Source organism: Pristiophorus japonicus, chromosome 11 (assembly GCF_044704955.1).
Source record: "Pristiophorus japonicus isolate sPriJap1 chromosome 11, sPriJap1.hap1, whole genome shotgun sequence".
NCBI classification, from domain to species: Eukaryota; Metazoa; Chordata; class Chondrichthyes; family Pristiophoridae; genus Pristiophorus; species Pristiophorus japonicus.
The window spans coordinates 109,607,257-109,625,476 of NC_091987.1; the positions used below are offsets into that span (position 1 = coordinate 109,607,257).

Genomic DNA, 18,220 nt, shown 5'->3' on the forward strand with positions numbered 1-18,220 from the left:
CAGGAGAAGAGAGCCCACAATAACAGAGAGAGACAAAGAATGGGAGGAGGCCCTCCACAATTGTCCACATTAACAAGTGCAGAGGAGAATGCCCTGGAGGTCACAAGAGCGGGGGAGCAGATGGAAGTGGGGGACGGAGAGAGGGGCTCAGCACCATTGACAGAATCAGTGTCCTTTCAGCTACATGGCATTCATCACTCACTCACATGGGAGCTGATGTCAGGAGACATTGAAAGCTCATAATGTGCATAATGGTATCTGTACGCATTATACATAGTTATATCTAACTAATCCCACAGATTCATCAAGAGCCTCCCCGCCCCACCACTTTCGAGACCCAAGAAGAGGACGACACCTCAGAGGAACGTCAAGCCTCTGAGGGCGCAGCGGCACCAGACAGAAGCACACCAAGCAGCAGCACAGAGACCCACAGCTCGGTGGGTCTATCGCGAGATAGGGTAGTGTTGTCATCTGGTGTCTCACACATCAACAGCAGATGCTGGAGACAGGGTCAGCAGTGGAGACTCCTCACTGCAGGGCGCAGGATACTCTTAGCTCTGCTCAGCTGCATGCAGATGCTGAGCCTCGGGGGCCATCTACAAAGAGGGTGATCCGGAAGCTCCAGGAGCAAGTGCAGGAGCTTTGATAGGTTTTGCAACTGCAGTGACTGCGAGTGTTCAGAGAATAGAAGAGTCCATCTCAAACGTGAGCACCACCGTGGCACATGCACTCGCGACTGTAAGGTCCTCCATGGATAGGATGGGATGGCCACCTGCATGGAGGGCTTAATGCGCCAGGCGCAGGAGTGCATGGTGTCTAGGCAAAATAGATTGTCACCGATGGAGGATAGATGGCTATTTCTGGAAAATAGATGGGCATCTATGGAGAAGAGGTAGTTTTCTATGGAGGATAGAAGCCAGAAGCTCATAGTTGTCCTTTCTACGAGGAATGTCAGATGCCTCCTCGGATCGCGATGGCCTTGTTTTCCCCTGCACAGTCGCACAAGGAGCGGACTTTCGCAGAGCCCTCTATGTCTCCCAAATCCCAGAGGACGACCGCTAAAGGCGTTTAAGCAGGCGCAGCAGGGAAGTGAGGAGGCTGCCTCCACCTCTGCTGAAGCCACAGGGGTTGCACTTCCCTGGAAAAGAAAGAAGTCTCACAAGTAATATCACAAAGGTATTCACTTGGGTGTGTTGGACAAGATAATGGCATGTTTGTTTTCATTTCATTTGTTGTATAAGGTTATTTATTTTGGAACCTTTCTGATCTTGGAGACATTTGTGTGCACAATGGGAGGTGGCTTAGTTAGTTGGAGCAAAGTGTCGGACCTAACGGTTCCTCCAGCAATGGTGCTGACTGTGAAAGGAATGGATTAATAAATGCAGGGTGTGGTGTAGGATGTAGACAACCTGTCAAGGCATGTGGCAGCCACATGGGTGTAATGAGTTAGCTCAAGTGAATCTGGCCATGATGAGACTATCGATGTCCTCACGGGCACCAATATGTTCCTGTGGTGGTGGGATATGGGCTGCAGCTCCTGCCATCTCTTCCTCCTTCTTTTCTTCCACCTCATGCTGCTACTCCTTCTCCTCCTCCTTCTCCTCTGAAGAGGTTCTGCACCTTGCTCTTCATTAAAGAATACTCCTCACTGCTGCACCATGTTTTGGAGGACGCAACACACTCTACAACGATTCTGGAGACTCTCGCTGGTGCATACTGCAGGGCTCCTCCAGATCTGCCAAGGCAGCGAAAGTGCATTTTCAGGATGCCTACTGTCTATTCAATGAGACTTCTGGTGGAGATGTGGCTTTGATTGTAGCGTTCCTTGGCATCAGTACTTGGCTTCCTCAAGAGTGTCATGAGCCACGTCTTCAATGGATAGCCCTCTTCTTCAAGCAACCAGTTGGAAAGTCTATTTAGAGGTGAGAAGAGCTGAGGGAGAGTGGACTGGCTCAAGACAAAAGAGTCATGGCAGCTACCAAGGAATCTGACACACATGCATGATGATTTTCCTATGATTAGAGACAACCTGGACATTGAGGGCATGGAAGCCCTTGTGGTTGACAAAAACTGCTGGATTATGATAGGGTGCCCTGATGGCCACATCTGTGCAGTTGATGATGCCCTGCACCTATGGGAATCCAGCCAGAGCGGCAAAGCCAAGCACCCGTTCATGAATACTGGCTTCATCAGCGGCAAACTTGATGTAATTGGCTGACTTGTCAAAGATGGAACGGTTACCTTTGTGATGCATCTGTGGGCGGCCGTCTGCTGCAGATCCCTGGAAGGAGCCTGAGGCAAAGAATTTGAGAGGACTGGTGACTTTGACAGTGAGTGGTAAGGTGTGTCCACCTGCTCCTCTGGGCTGCAGGTTTTGGTACAGCAATCTGCAAATGTCTACAATGATCTGGTGTGATAGCCTGACTCTACTTTGACACTGCTGCTCAGGCATGTTGAGAAAGTTGACCACCTGCCTGTATACCCTGTGTTGGGGGTATTGCCTCCAACGGTGCAGCCATGTGCTGATGCCCTCTGTCCTGTGCAGCATCAGGTGGTTGAAGAGAAGGTTGGTGGTGCTGGTATTGTTGTTGCTGCTGGGTGTTGGGGCTCATCATGGTCAGATTCTGAGGACCAAGGTGAGAGAGTGTAAATGGTACCCATGCTTATGGAGTAGATAGCAGTTGAAGTTGAGGTGACAGAAGCAATCTGTCATTGGTGAGAGAGGTTGTTGCAATGAGGTGACACTGGCTGGAGCGTTTGCTCCAAACACTTGCAGCCAGCATAAAGCTCAATCTGTGTTCCAAAGGGAGAAAGCAACAGCCTCTGCACTTGGAAAGTGAACAGATGTGAAGTGGGAGCTTTTATACTACATTTCAAGCTGTTACTCATCAGCTGATTCAATGGCCATTCAGCTTCCGCCTCAGGTTAGCAGATGGGGTCCAGGAGCAGTGTGGAAGCCGTGGATGAGCTGTTAAAGTCAAAAAGTAAGGTTAAATTCACAAGCCAATAATTGTTTAAATTAGGTCCCCTACCGTTGCTGGTCGGGTTTGCTCAGCGCTGGCAGACTCGACATTGGGAAAGTCCCGTTTGTGCGTTTTGACAGCGGGTTCCTGACCCGCTATCAATCATTTTAATAGCTGACCCGCCACCCATCCCATCCGCTGAGCGCCAGCGATATTCCAGCCATTGTCTCACTTTAAGGACATCAAGTAAACATCTAATTCAGTCACAGACAGCCAGTGGAAATAATTTAAACAGCAAATAAATATGTAACTGTTTGCAAATACAGATTCACTCCCAATTATGGCAGGAAACATAGCTGGTCGGTCAACTGCTTGACAGCTGTGTGTGAACCATGTATCACTGATTTAAAGCAGGTCTCTACAAATTAATCTTGGGAAATATACACATGACGTTTTAACTTGAAATCAAGAAAGAAATGGTGAGATTGGTGGCGGAGATGGAGGGGTGGGGGAAAATCAGTAGCCAGCGGGGAAGGGGAGTAACCTGCGTACTTGTAAGTATGGGGGCCTTCCTGCCGGTTAGTGCCACACTGTGCTGTGCGAGTTCAAGATGTGGGGAGTAAAGCACTGTGGCATTTGAATATCTACAATGGCCCGTGTAAGAAGCTCAAGATTCTAATTTACATGAATTATTTTTGATTTTCAATGTTTCTGTTTCCGGTGTATGCTACTGCCGCCATTGCAACTTCCTTTCCCAATATGGCGGGCAGCTCATTCCAGGTAGAAATGTGTGTGGGCTTACTGCCCGCCATATTGGGAGGTAGTAGGCCAGTTAGCACCCTAACTTTATAGACTCACACCTCCAAAGCATCACACTTCCATGAATGGACTGGCTCACATAACCATTTATCTGTTGTTGCCAATCAAATACACAATTAACTAATTCTGAACGAAAGCAGTAAAAGATACTATGGAGCAATAAATGAGTAATTAAACCGTTCACTATTTTTTCCACCGAAGTTCATAAACTGGCAAAACTGATCAATTAAATCACTCCAGATTCATGCTCTTTTGGGCTGTCATTTCTCTTTTTCACTCAGATTAGTGTTTTCAGATGGAAGTGACATTTCCGACATAACAAAAAACATTATACATTTCTGAAAAAAGATCACTAAATATGCTCAATAAACTGGCCATATAATGTAAGAAATGCCTGCAAGAAGTGTTCCTCACTTGGTGTGCCTTTCTCTCTGGAGTCTGGGATTTAGTTAAAAATTTCACCTGAGCCTTGGGTGTAGGGATTTCCAGGTCTGTAGACAAATCCCAGCTCAGAATAGAGCTTCATTACTATATCTGTCTGCACATAATTAAAAAATATTGACAAAAGCTTTTGCAGCACCAAAAAATGCACGCAATTAATTTCTCATATTGACGGTGTTAACCCTTTTACCAGCACACACATTTATTTAGGTTTGATCATTAAATAACTATAACATAAACTAAGTTTCCACTTGCACTGCTAGCTTTACTTTTGTTTGCTGCAATAGAATTTTGAGAATAAAACAAACTTTTAATAAAAACAAAAGTGCGAAATGAACAAAAAAAAAGTGAAATAACCACAATTTCAGACCGTAGTGCGACAGTGAAACCTTCAGCACGGTCAGAACTGGCTTGCAAGAGGGTTACCGCAGTCAATGAATTAAAATTTTTTCTTGAACTTCAAAGTTAGGTACAACAGGATTAAAATTACATGTATATAAAAGTTCAAAACTGCTTAAAACTACTAATCTGAAATTTCATCTCTGAAACAAAACTACGGAACAGAAAAAAATTTAAAATTCCTGAAAAGAATCAAATACCTTTGTTTCTTTTTTTGGACTTCTGCCCCAGGGACTGCTGGAATGTCTGAAATCGAAGAAGAGGAAAAGCAACAGTGAAAAATATAAATTGAGGATTTTACAATTTATGTTCCATCTGGTTTCGAACTGCATATGACAGTGTCATCGTCAACATGGGTTGTTACCTCAACTTAGATCTGCATTTCCTGTACTGCAAAATAAAAATAGAAACACAGCCTGCTAATTCATACAACCATCACTATTCACCAACACATTTAGAAATATGAAGAAAGATTGTTCTAATTCGAGGTGTAATGGTATTCTTCATTTAACAGGTGATTCCTTTCTAATACAAGTACTTCCCAAAAACAGTATGGGAATTAAGTGTTTTATTTACATTTATAGAATACATCTGCAATGCAGGTACTAGAAAAAAAAAGCCACATGGTCGAACCACAAAGTTACTGTGGGCTTTTTAAAGTCAGTCTTATGAATACTGCAGACATTCTACACACAAATGGCTGCTGTTGTCTGGTATCTACTGGCAAAAAGACAGAAACCACACTTCTGATTTCTGTATACTTAAGTACTATCACAAATGTGGCTACTGAAGCACTTTCATTTTTCTGGGACATTCTGAAAATCAAGGACAAATGGGCAATTTTTTACACCAACATAAAACTGTCACAGCATACTACAGGTTAAAACAAGGACGATAAATAACCATCTCCAGAAGCTCTGTGACTACTGGTCACTGAGAAAGTGGTGGGGGGAGGAGATGGGGTTTAGCTTTCACATTTCCATCCCTTGAAAATTTGACATGTTGGAAACACAGAGTAACATATGCAAGTTAGAACATATTGACATTCTCCTTGCAGAGGCTGCAATTTGCAGGATTCCAGGACAGCTGGGTGCCTGAGATGTGCCCCTAGTGCCACAGATACCCACTGGCAATGCTTTAATATTGGGCCTTCACAACTGACCCCATCTACTCCAGTAGCATCAAAGACAGAGGTCAGCAGGGGCCACGATCCTTGCATAATTGTTGGTATGTCCTCGCTGAGGATTTTCAGGGCTTGCACCCAAGTTCAACTCAGCTGACCTCACCCTATAATGCAAGGCCAGCATTAGCATAATTTGCTGCTGCGCTCTGCATACAGGACATCGAGGTCACGCGGGTGAGTTATCGGATGCCGGCATCTAGTGACAGACTTCCTGCGAGAGGCACTTGCTTTATGAACCTTACAATGGCCTCTTGGAGGAAAGCCCGATGAATTAATTGGACATTAAAGATCATGGCAAAGGAGGTCCAGAATAGTAGGCCAGCCCTAAATTACAGAGAGGGCCTCCCAGAAAGGCACAATCTATTGCTTAAGGCAGGCGTTTCCTGAAGAGCTTTGTTGCAAGTGAGCACTGAGTGGTTGACCAAGATAACAAAAACGATTGGGGCCTTGATTGGCTTCATGTACAGTTTGGGTGCAGGCTCTTTGCGTGCAATATGCTGGCCCAATGCACATGTGTGCATATTGCATAGATGTGTAGTAGGCCTGAGAATGGTGGCATGCAATTTATGGCAAGTGGGGTGGTACAAAAGCAGTTGAAGATTTAAACTGAAGACATGGGCTGGCGAATTAGGAACAGCTTTTTATTCTTAGTGATTCACTCTTTTTGGTTTTGGAAGCTGAAGCCTGAGGCGTAATAGTGTCTGATAATTACTGAGACATTCAATAAATTGATGTGGCAGCTTGCCATTTCACATCAAATACTGCACCCCCCCCCCCCCCCCCCCGAGTTTTCAAAAATTCATTCTTGGGATGAGGATGTCGCTGACAAGGCTGACATTTATTGTTCATCCTTAATTGCCCATGAGAACATGGGCCTTTTTCTTGAATCACTGGTGAAGGTACTCCCAAAATGCTGTTAGGTAGGGAATCCTAGTATTTTGACCCAGCGGCGATATCTGTCCAAGTCAGGATGGTGTGTGACTTGGAACGGAGCTTGCATATACCTGCTGCCCTGTCCTTCTAGATGGTAGAGGTTGGGGGGGAGGGGTCAGGCTTTATTGCAACACAGGGGATGTAAGAAGGTGATTTGGCAAATTTGGAATGAGAGGAAAATTCAGAGCATCATTGACTATAGTTGTACAGATACAATATAGAAAAATTAAGATGCTTAAAATTAGAAAATCATCTATTTAAAGGTAAGCTTTTTCTTGTATTCTGTCCAGCAGAGCTGGTCTCCAGTCGTCTTGGTTAATCCTTGCCACTGGACCAAGACCTAGCTCTGTCAAGCCCGTGTGGTGGCTGGTGTGCAACGGCCACCACATGTTAAAAAATCCACGCACAGGCATCTTCCACCCTTCAACGTAGTTCGGGACCTGGAATATTAGGTCCTTCATTGAAACATCTCTGAACTCTTCCCTTTTTGTCGTGGAAGTAAGTCATCCTCGATGCGAGGGACCGCCTATGATGATGATGGATGATGATGATAAAGTGCCACATTATTATTTTTCAGGTAACTGAAACATGAAAAAAAAATCAAAATCAATTAGCTGTTGCTGTGAAACACCTTTGTGGGCTACTTGTATTATGATAGCAAGGCAGATAACAGACATCAAGCAAACTACTGAGAAACCAAGGAAGCTGGCCCTTAGTTTCCATGGCAATATGCGTCTGGGTTTTTTGGTGCAATTATGGAAGAAAAAGTGGCAGCTTTATTTAAAGATGTGAATGTATATTAACAAATCACTCTGAGAAGCACTGGGATTTTAGAAATATGTTGACATCAGCTCTAAACAATAAAGCGACCATCACCTTGGTCTAGAATCCAGGAAATCTAGAATCTTCACTTCAGCACACATTTCTCAGGTGGCCCATCAAGCATATAACAAATCTAAGTTGTGAGCTCCCTCACTCTCTTTGAGGTACCATTTCAAGTATTGTACACAACCACTGCCCCTTCTGCACATTGTACCAATGTTGTATGTCACACTTTTTTTCTAGGTAGAGATGGCGACTGTGGAACTGCAGGCAGACACTGATTGGCCGCTTTTTCTTTTTACACAGAAGTTGACGCTCACTGCCCATATCTGCTAGTGCAGTAGCAGGACTCCGAGTGTAACAACGGAACATCCTTGTGATCTGGATTGGATCTCCATGTCTTAAGTACATGCAATTCTTTCAGCTTTCTGAAGGCAGACTCAGTTAACACTAGGCGAGGCATTGTTTGGTTCGGTTTGTAAACTGCTTTATTCCACAGTAGGGAAAATATACAGGACACAGAGTATCATGGAAGTCACGTGATCCAATCAGCAGGAAATTCCTCGGGAGTTCTTCCTCTCCGAGACGTCCAAAGAAATTGGCAATGATACAATCCCTGAACAGAGCAGACGTTCCACACTGCCTGACTGACCTCCTGATGCCTGTGTCCTGACCTTTTGAAAGCCCCCTCTCCCATGATCCACAGAGTTCAAAAGAGTTTGTCAACATTAAAGTGCTAGATGTCTTCATAAAAGGCCAGAAATCGCTAGAGAAGTGGCCATTTTTGGCATCTGCGTATAACAACTGCCTATGCAACTTTTAAATCACCTTTAGTCTAGCAATGGATGACCAAGCCAACATGTAATTTCTGGGTAAACTACTTCCTTGCAGTCAAGTTTCTGCCCAAACCATATATTAAAATTATTTGTGTCAAAGTCAGAGAATCCCGAAATGTGACACAGAACTTAATTTACATTGATGCAAAAATTGCACCTTTGACTTTAATTCCGATTGACTGAAGAAGGTCGTTCCTACACAAATTGTATGTGGTTCGGTTCTTGCAGAACATGGAGTCCAGAAGCATAGATTGTGGCCTGAATCTGGGCCTTAGGTTTTCGTGAGTGTCCTTTACAGACTGGTGAGAAGTGGAAACCGTCTCAAAGCTGGAAACCGTTTCAAAGCTGGAATTAAGTCAAAAGACCGTAAAAAAAAATCAAGTGAAAAAGTGAACTGAATGATTTCTCCTCCAGTGCGAGATACAATCGTGGTGTATTTCCACAGAGGACAGAATAACAAACACAGATGACTTAGAACGGAGATTTTGAGAGACTGAAAGGACACAGTTGGAAAAGTAGCATGCAGAAAAACACACAGATGAGACAGTACAGGCAAGACAGAGAAACTCAGGCAAGGAGGAGATAAGTGAGCACCCTGTGGGATCGAAGATACACTCAAAAAACTTTGCTGAGAGGTCAGAGAGCAGTAAAAATGCCACTGATGAAATTCTAATCTCTCCATTGATTTTCTGATGCTGATCTGTGTAATGAAAGATGAAAGGAATAACTGGAAGGTAGGTAACAGCAGAATTAAACCAAAGGTTTGCATTTTTAGGTTTTAAACAATAAATAAATATCAAACTTCTTTATTTTATTAATTAATATGACAAAAACACATTAACTCATACATTCTTCCCACCAATACTGTAAGTTATGATTGTGTTTGCATTAGATAAGACTCCATAAATGAATTATAATATTTGATGCCACTGCAGATCATGAATCAGCAAGTTCCTCCTCCATCCTTCTCCTTCTCATTGTTATACAATGAAAGCTCCATCCTCAGCAACTAATACATTCAAACCATACTGATAATCAAAGTGTTGTTTCAGTGAAAATCATGACAACCACCCACTGTATTTTCACAAATGCAATAAAAAAAAAAGCATGACAACTTTCTCTCCTGGAGATTAGCTGCTCTCACACTAATGATTGTATCAGTTGATAGACTCATCTTAAGTCCAACTATTAAATTCATTGGGGTAGAATCCCTGAAGGAGTTTTCCCGATCGACTGCTGTATCAGGTGAAATTACTGGACAATCGGCATAAACAGCCATTGACACGGTTTCTCCGAGGTCTCTTTGATCTGCTGTTGAGGTTCGACAGGAAATCAGGAGAACCCATCTCCACCCTGCTTGTAAATCTGCCCCCTTTTTAAAATAAAACCCCACACTCTTGATGGCTTGATCAGTTTAACCAGCTCGTGGCTTGGCCCAGGGAGACCAGGAATGTTTCAGGTTCAATTCCCAGTTGGTGCTGAGCTAAGGTGGTACTAAACGTTGCTACAATTGGCTTCAGAGCCCCTGGATGAGTACTCAGTAATAGCCCTTATTTATGTGGATGTTAAGTACTGATAGGATTGGGCATGGCAGGGTTGGCCCCTGTACCCAAAGGACCTGGTGCTACTCACTGTCAAGGGTCACTTGAACAATGGCTACTTCAGCAAATAGAGGGCAACTGTTTGAACCTACCCTCGCAAGGAGTTAACACCTTTAGGAGAGGCGTGGGAGGGGAGAAAATTAGCTGAGAAAACTGGCAAGGAAAAAAAGATCTCTTTTACCACATGGACTTAGTATTTGTTAGATCCAAGCCATGATATGTGAAGGGGGACAGAACGGATTTCCAATTTGATTACAAGTGATGCAGAAAAAAAAAGAAAGACTTGCATTTATATAGAGCCTTTAATGACCTTAGGACATCCCAAAGTGCTTTACAGCCAATTAAGTACTTTTTGAAGTGTAGAAAATGCAGCAGGCAATTTGCGCACAGCAAGGTTCCACAAACAACAATGAAGTAATTTCCCGGCTCCACTGTTTTAAGTGCTGTTTGAGGGATAAATGATGGGCAGGACACCTGGGACAACTCCCATGCTCTTCTTCGAATAGTGCCGTGGAATCTTCTACGACTGCCTGAGAGAGTTAATGAGGCCTCAGTTTAACGTCTCATCGAAAGAAACCTCTGACAACACAGCACTCCCTCAGTACTGTACTAGTGTGTCAGACTGGATTATATGGTCAAGTCCCTGGAGTGCGACTTGAACCCACAACCTTCTGACTCAAACGAGAGAGCGCTACCACTTAGCGAAGTTCCAATCTGAGCATCGCTCCCGATCACAAAATCCTACCCATCTTGTTTGGAGGCAAGCACTCAACTGTTTGCTGTTGGCATGTGATTATGTGGCCTTTAAAGAGAATAGATATCTGATTGATAAACTTACAAAAATCTGTCAACCATATACGTGCTACGAGATGCACAATGACTTTGGACTTTTTCTACATTCATAAATGCCTGTGCCCCTCACATCGAGTTGAATCTTTACCTTCCTGTGGAGTTAGGTGCGGAGGAACCGAGTAGTGGGTCACTATTCTGGATGTTTTTTTAGCTCGCTCTGCAGTGTGGTTTTAATTAAACTACTCCAATTGAGTTAGTCGTGCGGCTTTCCACGCCAATTAATTGGAGCTAGTCTGATGGTGTCACGGATGACTCGACTGCAGCTTGCCTATTTAAAGGAGCATTGCACTGATGATAGTTGAAGGCTGGTCGAGGTGCTGGAAAGGGTGGTGGGGTCGACCGTGGTTGGTGTCAGAGGAAGGAAGTCGTTTAATTCTAAAGGTTTAAGCAAAAATGCAGGCTCAGCGACAAAAGCTATGCCACAATTCAATGATCTCCCCGGAAATCCAGCTCCAGGGAGTGAGAGCCCGCAGGGATGTCCTCTTCTCTGGTAATGGGAGGAAGAGGCCAGCTGCAGAGACAAAGAGGGCATGGCTGGAGATCACTGACGAAGTGAGCAGCAGGAGTGTTGTTACCAAGTCCTGGATTCAATGCAGAAGGAGATTTAATGACCTCATGAAGTCAGGAAAGGTACATACAATGCCACATTCAACTACATCCTGATGTGCACGTCACCCCATCACTCTGCCTTCCCAAATCTACTCCTACATCACTCCTCACACCAACCATCATGGAGGTGCACACATCCCTCATTATCTATGCAGCTATTCACAGCCCCATCTGACTATCCACCACTGACTCTCACCCTCATCCTAATGCAATCATAGAATCATGGGACCAGACTTTCGGTTTCATTGTCGGCGATTTTCTCGGCGTTACAGCTGGTTTTTCGCCCAGCAAGAGTTTCTATGTAAGTTTTTGAACGTTATTGTCCACATTTGAAGTCGCCCGCCGGGATCAAACCGCCCACGTGCAACGCCGAGAATAACCGCCAGGGCGTAAGTTTGGCCTCAACCGCCGACATCCAGATCGCCGAGAGACCCGCCCTGTAAAAGCTGCTTTTGCAGGGTGGTAAGGAGGGACCCTGCAAAAAAAGTTAAGTTAAAGGTTCTTTAATTTTTTTTAAATTTTAACACGGTTATTGGGGTTAAAACTATCTTGGGGATGGTTTGTACATGTTTATTTTTTTTTTATGAACATTTTTTAAAAAGTTTTCCCCCCTCCCTAGGTCCAACCGCAGCCTCAGACTAAATTTTTCTATTTACTGTCCATTCCGGTAACGACAGCCCATTTGTCTAACTTTGCACTTACCTGCTGAGAAAACCGTCGAGAATGAGTGTGCAACGTCCATTTTCCCGCCGGGCGGTCAGTTCTACTTACTTTTATCTTCAAAATGTAAATTCTCACCAGCTTTTTTTGCCAAACGTTAGCGGTCCTTCTCAGTGGGCAATCGGGCATTGAGGGCCTTTATGGAAAGTCTGGCCCATAGAATCATATAAATTAACAGTACAGAAGGAGGCCCACTGGCAATGTCACACCACTCATACCCGAAATAGATGTAGCTCATACATCCCTTACACTCATTCCATGACTCTTACTCAGAGTTCTCTTGTTTTCCTACTTGCAGGAGAAGAGAGTGCAGAACAGCAGGGAGAGGCAGAAAACCAGAGGTGGCCCTCCAATTACCACTCCATTGAGGGCAGTAGAGGAGAAGGCCCTGGAAATAAGTGAAGTGGCAGAGCTGCTGGCGGTAGGAGAGGGAGAGAGGGGGACCTCGCAACAACCGAATTAAATATCCCACATGGCATACAACAGTCACTCATGGTGACTTGATGTCAGCAGCCAGCAAAATATGATCATGTGCATAATGTTAACTTAAAATATTCTTATCATAACAGTTCATGTCTTTACTCTTCCACAGGTCCATCAAGTGCCCACCCCCCCACTATCCAGCCAGAGGAGGAAGACGAATCCTCAGAGGAAGCTCCAGCCTGAGGGTATATTGTCACCAACCAGACCCATGCGCACCCAACACCAGTGCAGATACGCACACGTAGGTGGGGTGGTCCTGTGAGAGAGTAGTAGTGCCACCTGGTGTCTCACACATCACAAGTGAGCAAGAGCAGATGGTGGAGTCAGGGACAGCACTGGAGATTCCTCATCGGAGGGTGCAGGATATTGGATGCAGATGCTGAACCTCGGGGGTCGACGACAAAGAGGATGATCTTAGAGAAGCAGCAAAAAAATGCGTGAGGCTCTGGCAGCTTTACCAGTCGCGATGTGTGCGATTGTAGGGAGAATGGAGGAGTCCATCTCCAACATGAGCAACACCATGTCGCAGGCGATGGCAACGATGTGCTCTTCCATGGAAAGAGTGGCCACGTGCATGGAGCATCAAATGTGCTACTCAAACGAGTGCCTGCTTGGTGTGAACAACGGATTGCAGACTCTTATTGCAGCCATATCTAGGATGGATAGAATCCTAGACTTGGATGTTCATCGCCCCACTGCTGTGCAGCAAGGTGCTCTCCAGCTTCTTGCTAGCAGGGAAGTATGGGAGGCCCACGAGAGGGGTGATTGTGAGAGGGGACATGGAAGTGTGGGCTCCTCTCAAAGCGCTCTTCCCCATTGCTTCCCCCTCAGTCAGAGCCCCACATGCTGCCCCAGATCCCAATGGCTGAGTCTGCCCCTGCACAGCGGACTTTGGTGGGGCCATCACAGGCTCCAAGACCTAGAGGATGTCCGCCAAAAGTGTCTAAGCAGTCAGAGCAGGGAAATGAGCAGTCTACCTCTACCTCTGCTGAAGCCACAGGAGGTGCACGACGTAGAAGTATTAGGAAAAGAAAAAAGCCGCAATTGTAGATGCACAAGGCTATGCACATGGGTGCGTTTCAAAATGTTAGATGGTTAAGTTTCAGTTGTATTTATGAGCCACATAAATTCATTTCTTTGCACCACTTTCCGGTCATGTCCATTTTTGGTTGCTACCTGGGAAGTGGCCTTGACACTTGGAGTGAATAGTGAGACTTTACTTAACCTTGAGCAATGGGTGTGTGTGTGTGTGTGTGTGACAGGAATGATTTGGTCATTTTAGGACTGTGGTTTTGTGGGGGGAGGTTGGCGGGAAATTTGGTTCAGCATCTGGGAGTCAGATGGGTGCACTGGTGCAACTTAACTAAATCATGTCATTATGAGTCCATCCCGTGCAGCAATGTGCATTGCTGCTGGTGCCATCTGCACTTCTGGTTCCTCCTCTTCCTCATATTCCACCTGCTCCTCCTCATCACCCTCCTCCTCCGACGCTCTGTACCTTGCTCCTCCTGCAGATTCAATGCTTGCTGTTGTGTTATGTTGTGCAATGCACAGCATAAGACAATCATTCTGGAGACCCTGGCTGGTGTGTACTGAAGGGCTCCTTAAGATCGCTCTAGGCATCTGAAGCACATCTTCAGCATCCCAATAGCTTGCTCTATGACACATATGGTCATGATGTGGCTTTGATTATAGTGCTCCTCTGCCTCATTGCTTGGCCTCCTCAAGGGTGTCATCAGCCACGTCTTCAGTGGATAGCCTTTGTCTTCAAGCAACCAGTTGGCAAGTCTGGTCGGAGGTGCGAAGAGCTGAAGGAGGGTAGACTGCGCAGAACGAAAGAGTCACGACAGTTCTCTGAGAATCTGGCATACACATGAATGATCTTTTTATAGTTGCAGATGAGCTGCACATTGAGAGAGTGGAAGCCCTAGCTCACAAACACCCCTGGGTGGTCTGGGGGTGCATTCATGGCCACGTGTGCAGTCAATGATGCCCTGCACCTGTGGGAAGCCAGCCAGAGCCACAAAGCTGAGTGTCCGCTCAGTAACACTGGCCTCATCAGTAGCAAAGTTGATATAATTGGCTGACTTGTGAAACATGACATCGGTCACCTGGGCGATGCATGTGTGTGTGGCCGACTACGAGATCCTGCAAATGTTTGTTGTAGATTCCTAGAAGGAGCCTGAGATGAAGAAGTTGAGGGCAATGGTGACTTTGACAGCCATCGGTAAGGCGTATCCACCAGATCCTCTGGGCATCAGGTCTTCTTCCAGCAGGCTACAAATCTCTGCCACGACCTGATGCAATAGCCTTAGCCTCCTGAGGCACTGCTGTTCAGTCATGTCCGGAAGCTCATCCTCTGCCTGTATACCCTGTGTTGGGGGTATCGCCAAGGCAAGGTGTAGCTTTGTGCTGATCCCCTTTTTCCCGTGGAGCATCAGGTCAGTGAGCAGAAAGCTGCTGGTGTTGCTACAGCTGGGGTTCAGCTTGGTCCGAATCTGAGGTCCAAGATGAAACAGCACAAGTGACACCTATGACGATCTGGTAGATGCCAGGTAAAATGGAGATCAGAAGCATAATCCTCCAATGTAGTGAGAGCGACTTGCTATGCAGTGAGAGTGGCTTCCGCAATTGCAGAGGTTACCTGCAAACTCCTGACAGCAAATTCTCTGCACCAATTATGTCAGCAAGAGCCTTCCCCTTAGGCAAGGAAACAGGTGTGAGCATTTATGTGAATATTTCAACTGTCAATTGTTCAACTCACACAATGGCCACTCAGTTTCAGGAAGCCCGTGAATCCCGTGCACACCCAGTAAAAGCTGCAACATTACTTTAAAAAGCCTGGTAATAGTCTGTTAATAAGCTCTTAAATACTAGAATTTGGTCGCCCGACTCTCCCGAGCGGGCCTCTGGCGAACTGAGAAACGCGATGGAGTTAAAGGCACAAGTCAGTAGGATGAAAGCGGCTTCCCGACGCATTGTCAGCGCTTTTAACGCCTCACCCCATCCGCCTACAAACCCGCACTCATTTCAAAGGGAAACTTCTGACCACTGTCATTAAAAGTATAATCAAGGATGTAATAAATATCCATATTGTAACCTTTCATTATGTACCGTAAGACTCTGGTGAATCAACACTCATCGAGTTTCTGAGTAAGTAATATATTAAGAGATGTACAAGTTATCTCGCACATTTGCTGCATGCCCCATTTAAGTTCTCCCCACCCCATAATAGAAAAAAGGAAATTTCCAGTACACAAACAAAGAGTGCAGGCTCTCTTTTCATTTACCGTGATCTGTGATATATTTCATAATACTTAGCAATATGCTCCATGACAACTGTCAGCTAAAAAAAAATCTTCTCCGGGGATTTAAAAAAATACTTGACCCAGTACTCAAGGTCTGAACAAAGCACTTCACATTTTGATCACAACTTCCTCTGACTAATATTCTAATATTTTGGCCTTGTAACTGAAAATTCTGTTGACTTTGCTGATTGTAGAGTCTGACCTATTATATGTACAACTGAAGCATAACTGCCTCCTTTCTGTATTCCAGTCCCCTTGAGATAAGGATCAACATTCCATTTGCATTTTGGTACTCGTGCTCTAGCTTTTAATGATCTGTGTACATGGACACCCAAATCCCTTTGCTCCTCTACAGCTCCTAGTTTCTCACCATTAAGAAAATATTCCGATTTGTCTTTCCCCGATCTTAAGTAAATATCCTCAAAGTTCGTCACATTGGACTCCATCCGCCACTGTTTTGCCTACATACTTAATCTGTCTATGTTCCTTTGTAATTTACTGCTCCCATCCACACAACTTATTGTGCCTCCTAACTCCGTGTAATTTGCAAACTTGGATATACAACTCTTTATAGCTTCGTCCTACTATACTATTACGCAGTATCAAGGGGGGGTTGTGAGGTTCAAGGAGATTAGAGATAGGGAGGGACGAGGCCATGGAGGAATTTGTAAACAAGGATGAGAATTTTGAAATTGAGGCGTTGCTTAACCGGAAGCCAATGTAGGTCAGCGAGTACAGGGGTGATGGGTGAACGGGACTTGGTGCGAGTTAGGACATGGGCTGCCGAGTATATATTTATATACTCTAGAGAATATAGGCTTTGTCGACTCAATCTCTCCTCAGAGGACAATCCCCCCATCCCAGGAATCAGTTTCACAGCCAATGAATCACAGAATCCCTTCAACTAATATCATTGCTGAACTTCAACCAATGCAATAGACAACTAACATGCACAGTATACATTACAGTTGCTTGATTGGCTCAAAATATATGCATAAAAAGCAAGAGATCAGAGTAATTCACTGCTAGCCAAACAATGCTGACTCCCTGAATGTGATTGAACATGTAGGCAATCTACCAACGAACACATAGCAAGCAGGTGGGATAACCACCAACAAAGAATGAGCAAACAGCAAAAAAAGGAAAGACAGTCTTTTTGATGGTTTTGGTCAACTTTTGCTCCTTTCCTAGGCTGACATTTATGTTTAAGAGTCGAGACACTGTGCCAAAAAGGTCTGGTTGCAGTTAGTGCAGGGCCTGGGTTTGACAAGGGGAGAATTGTTCGAGATACAAGGCACTAATTGAATCTGTGGATTCTAATGACACTGAAATCTGCTCAAGCTTTCCTCTTGGCATTTATGGTGTTGTCAGAACCTTTTAGTTAAACTATTTCCTCGTATCTTATAACCAGCCATAAACATATCCTACTATATATTCTGATAAATTATCTCAAAATTTATAAGCCATATTTATATGCTATCTTAAAAAAAACACATTTCTACAGTTAGGTGATAATGGAAATTCTAATTTCTAACTTAAGATAAGTTGCTAGCTTGTCCTGTTGATTAAAACCTTTGGACAAAACTATTCTGAATTACAACAGCAAAACAAGACCCACCATTTTCATCTCTGCTGTGCAATGATCTCCATCTCTTGCAACAACTAGATATCCCTCCTCTTCACTTTGCAACTGCTGGAAATACAGCAAAGCCAGGTCTCAGGAGAATGCTTGCCTCTTGTTCTTCCAGCTGTTGCCCTTATTAATCTACTGATAATGGCCCTGCAATTGTGGTTTGAGGCGTGCCAGAAGAATACCTCACCGAACCGAAAAAAAAAAAATCCTAACATACCTGGTGTCTCCGAAGCTTCAGACTCTCCAGGTCCTGGGCCTACAGGCGTTCGCCTGCGTAAAGGCCCACTGATCGCGGGTCACAAGTGTCCCTGAGATCACATGACCAGGCCAACCAATCAAAAAGGAAGATTGCTATGATGCTTATGGGGATTCCATTTATGTATGGAATTCCCATAAGCATACGAGAGATCTCCCACAGATCGCAGTGTGGACTGGCCCGTGCTGCCCCTGGGCCTTCACCCCTTGCATCTTCCATCCTTCAATATCTAGTTTGGGACCTGGAATGTCAGGTCCCTCATTGAAACACCTGTGAACTCATCCCTTTTTAGTGTGGAAAGCAGGTCATCCCCGACATGAGGGACTGCCTAATACTAATACTATTAGAAATCTCCAAATAAA

The 18,220-nt window shown here is 44.7% G+C and overlaps 1 protein-coding gene across 1 annotated transcript in view; it reads right to left on the minus strand.

The window, feature by feature from the left end:
* Positions 1–18,220, minus strand: part of cnksr2a (connector enhancer of kinase suppressor of Ras 2a) — a 799,210-nt gene that overhangs the window by 169,839 nt on the left and 611,151 nt on the right. Inside the window, exon 13 of the mRNA XM_070893873.1 lies at positions 4,823–4,868. Coding sequence (XP_070749974.1) covers positions 4,823–4,868 — 46 coding nt within the window. The remainder of the gene's footprint in view (positions 1–4,822; positions 4,869–18,220) is intronic.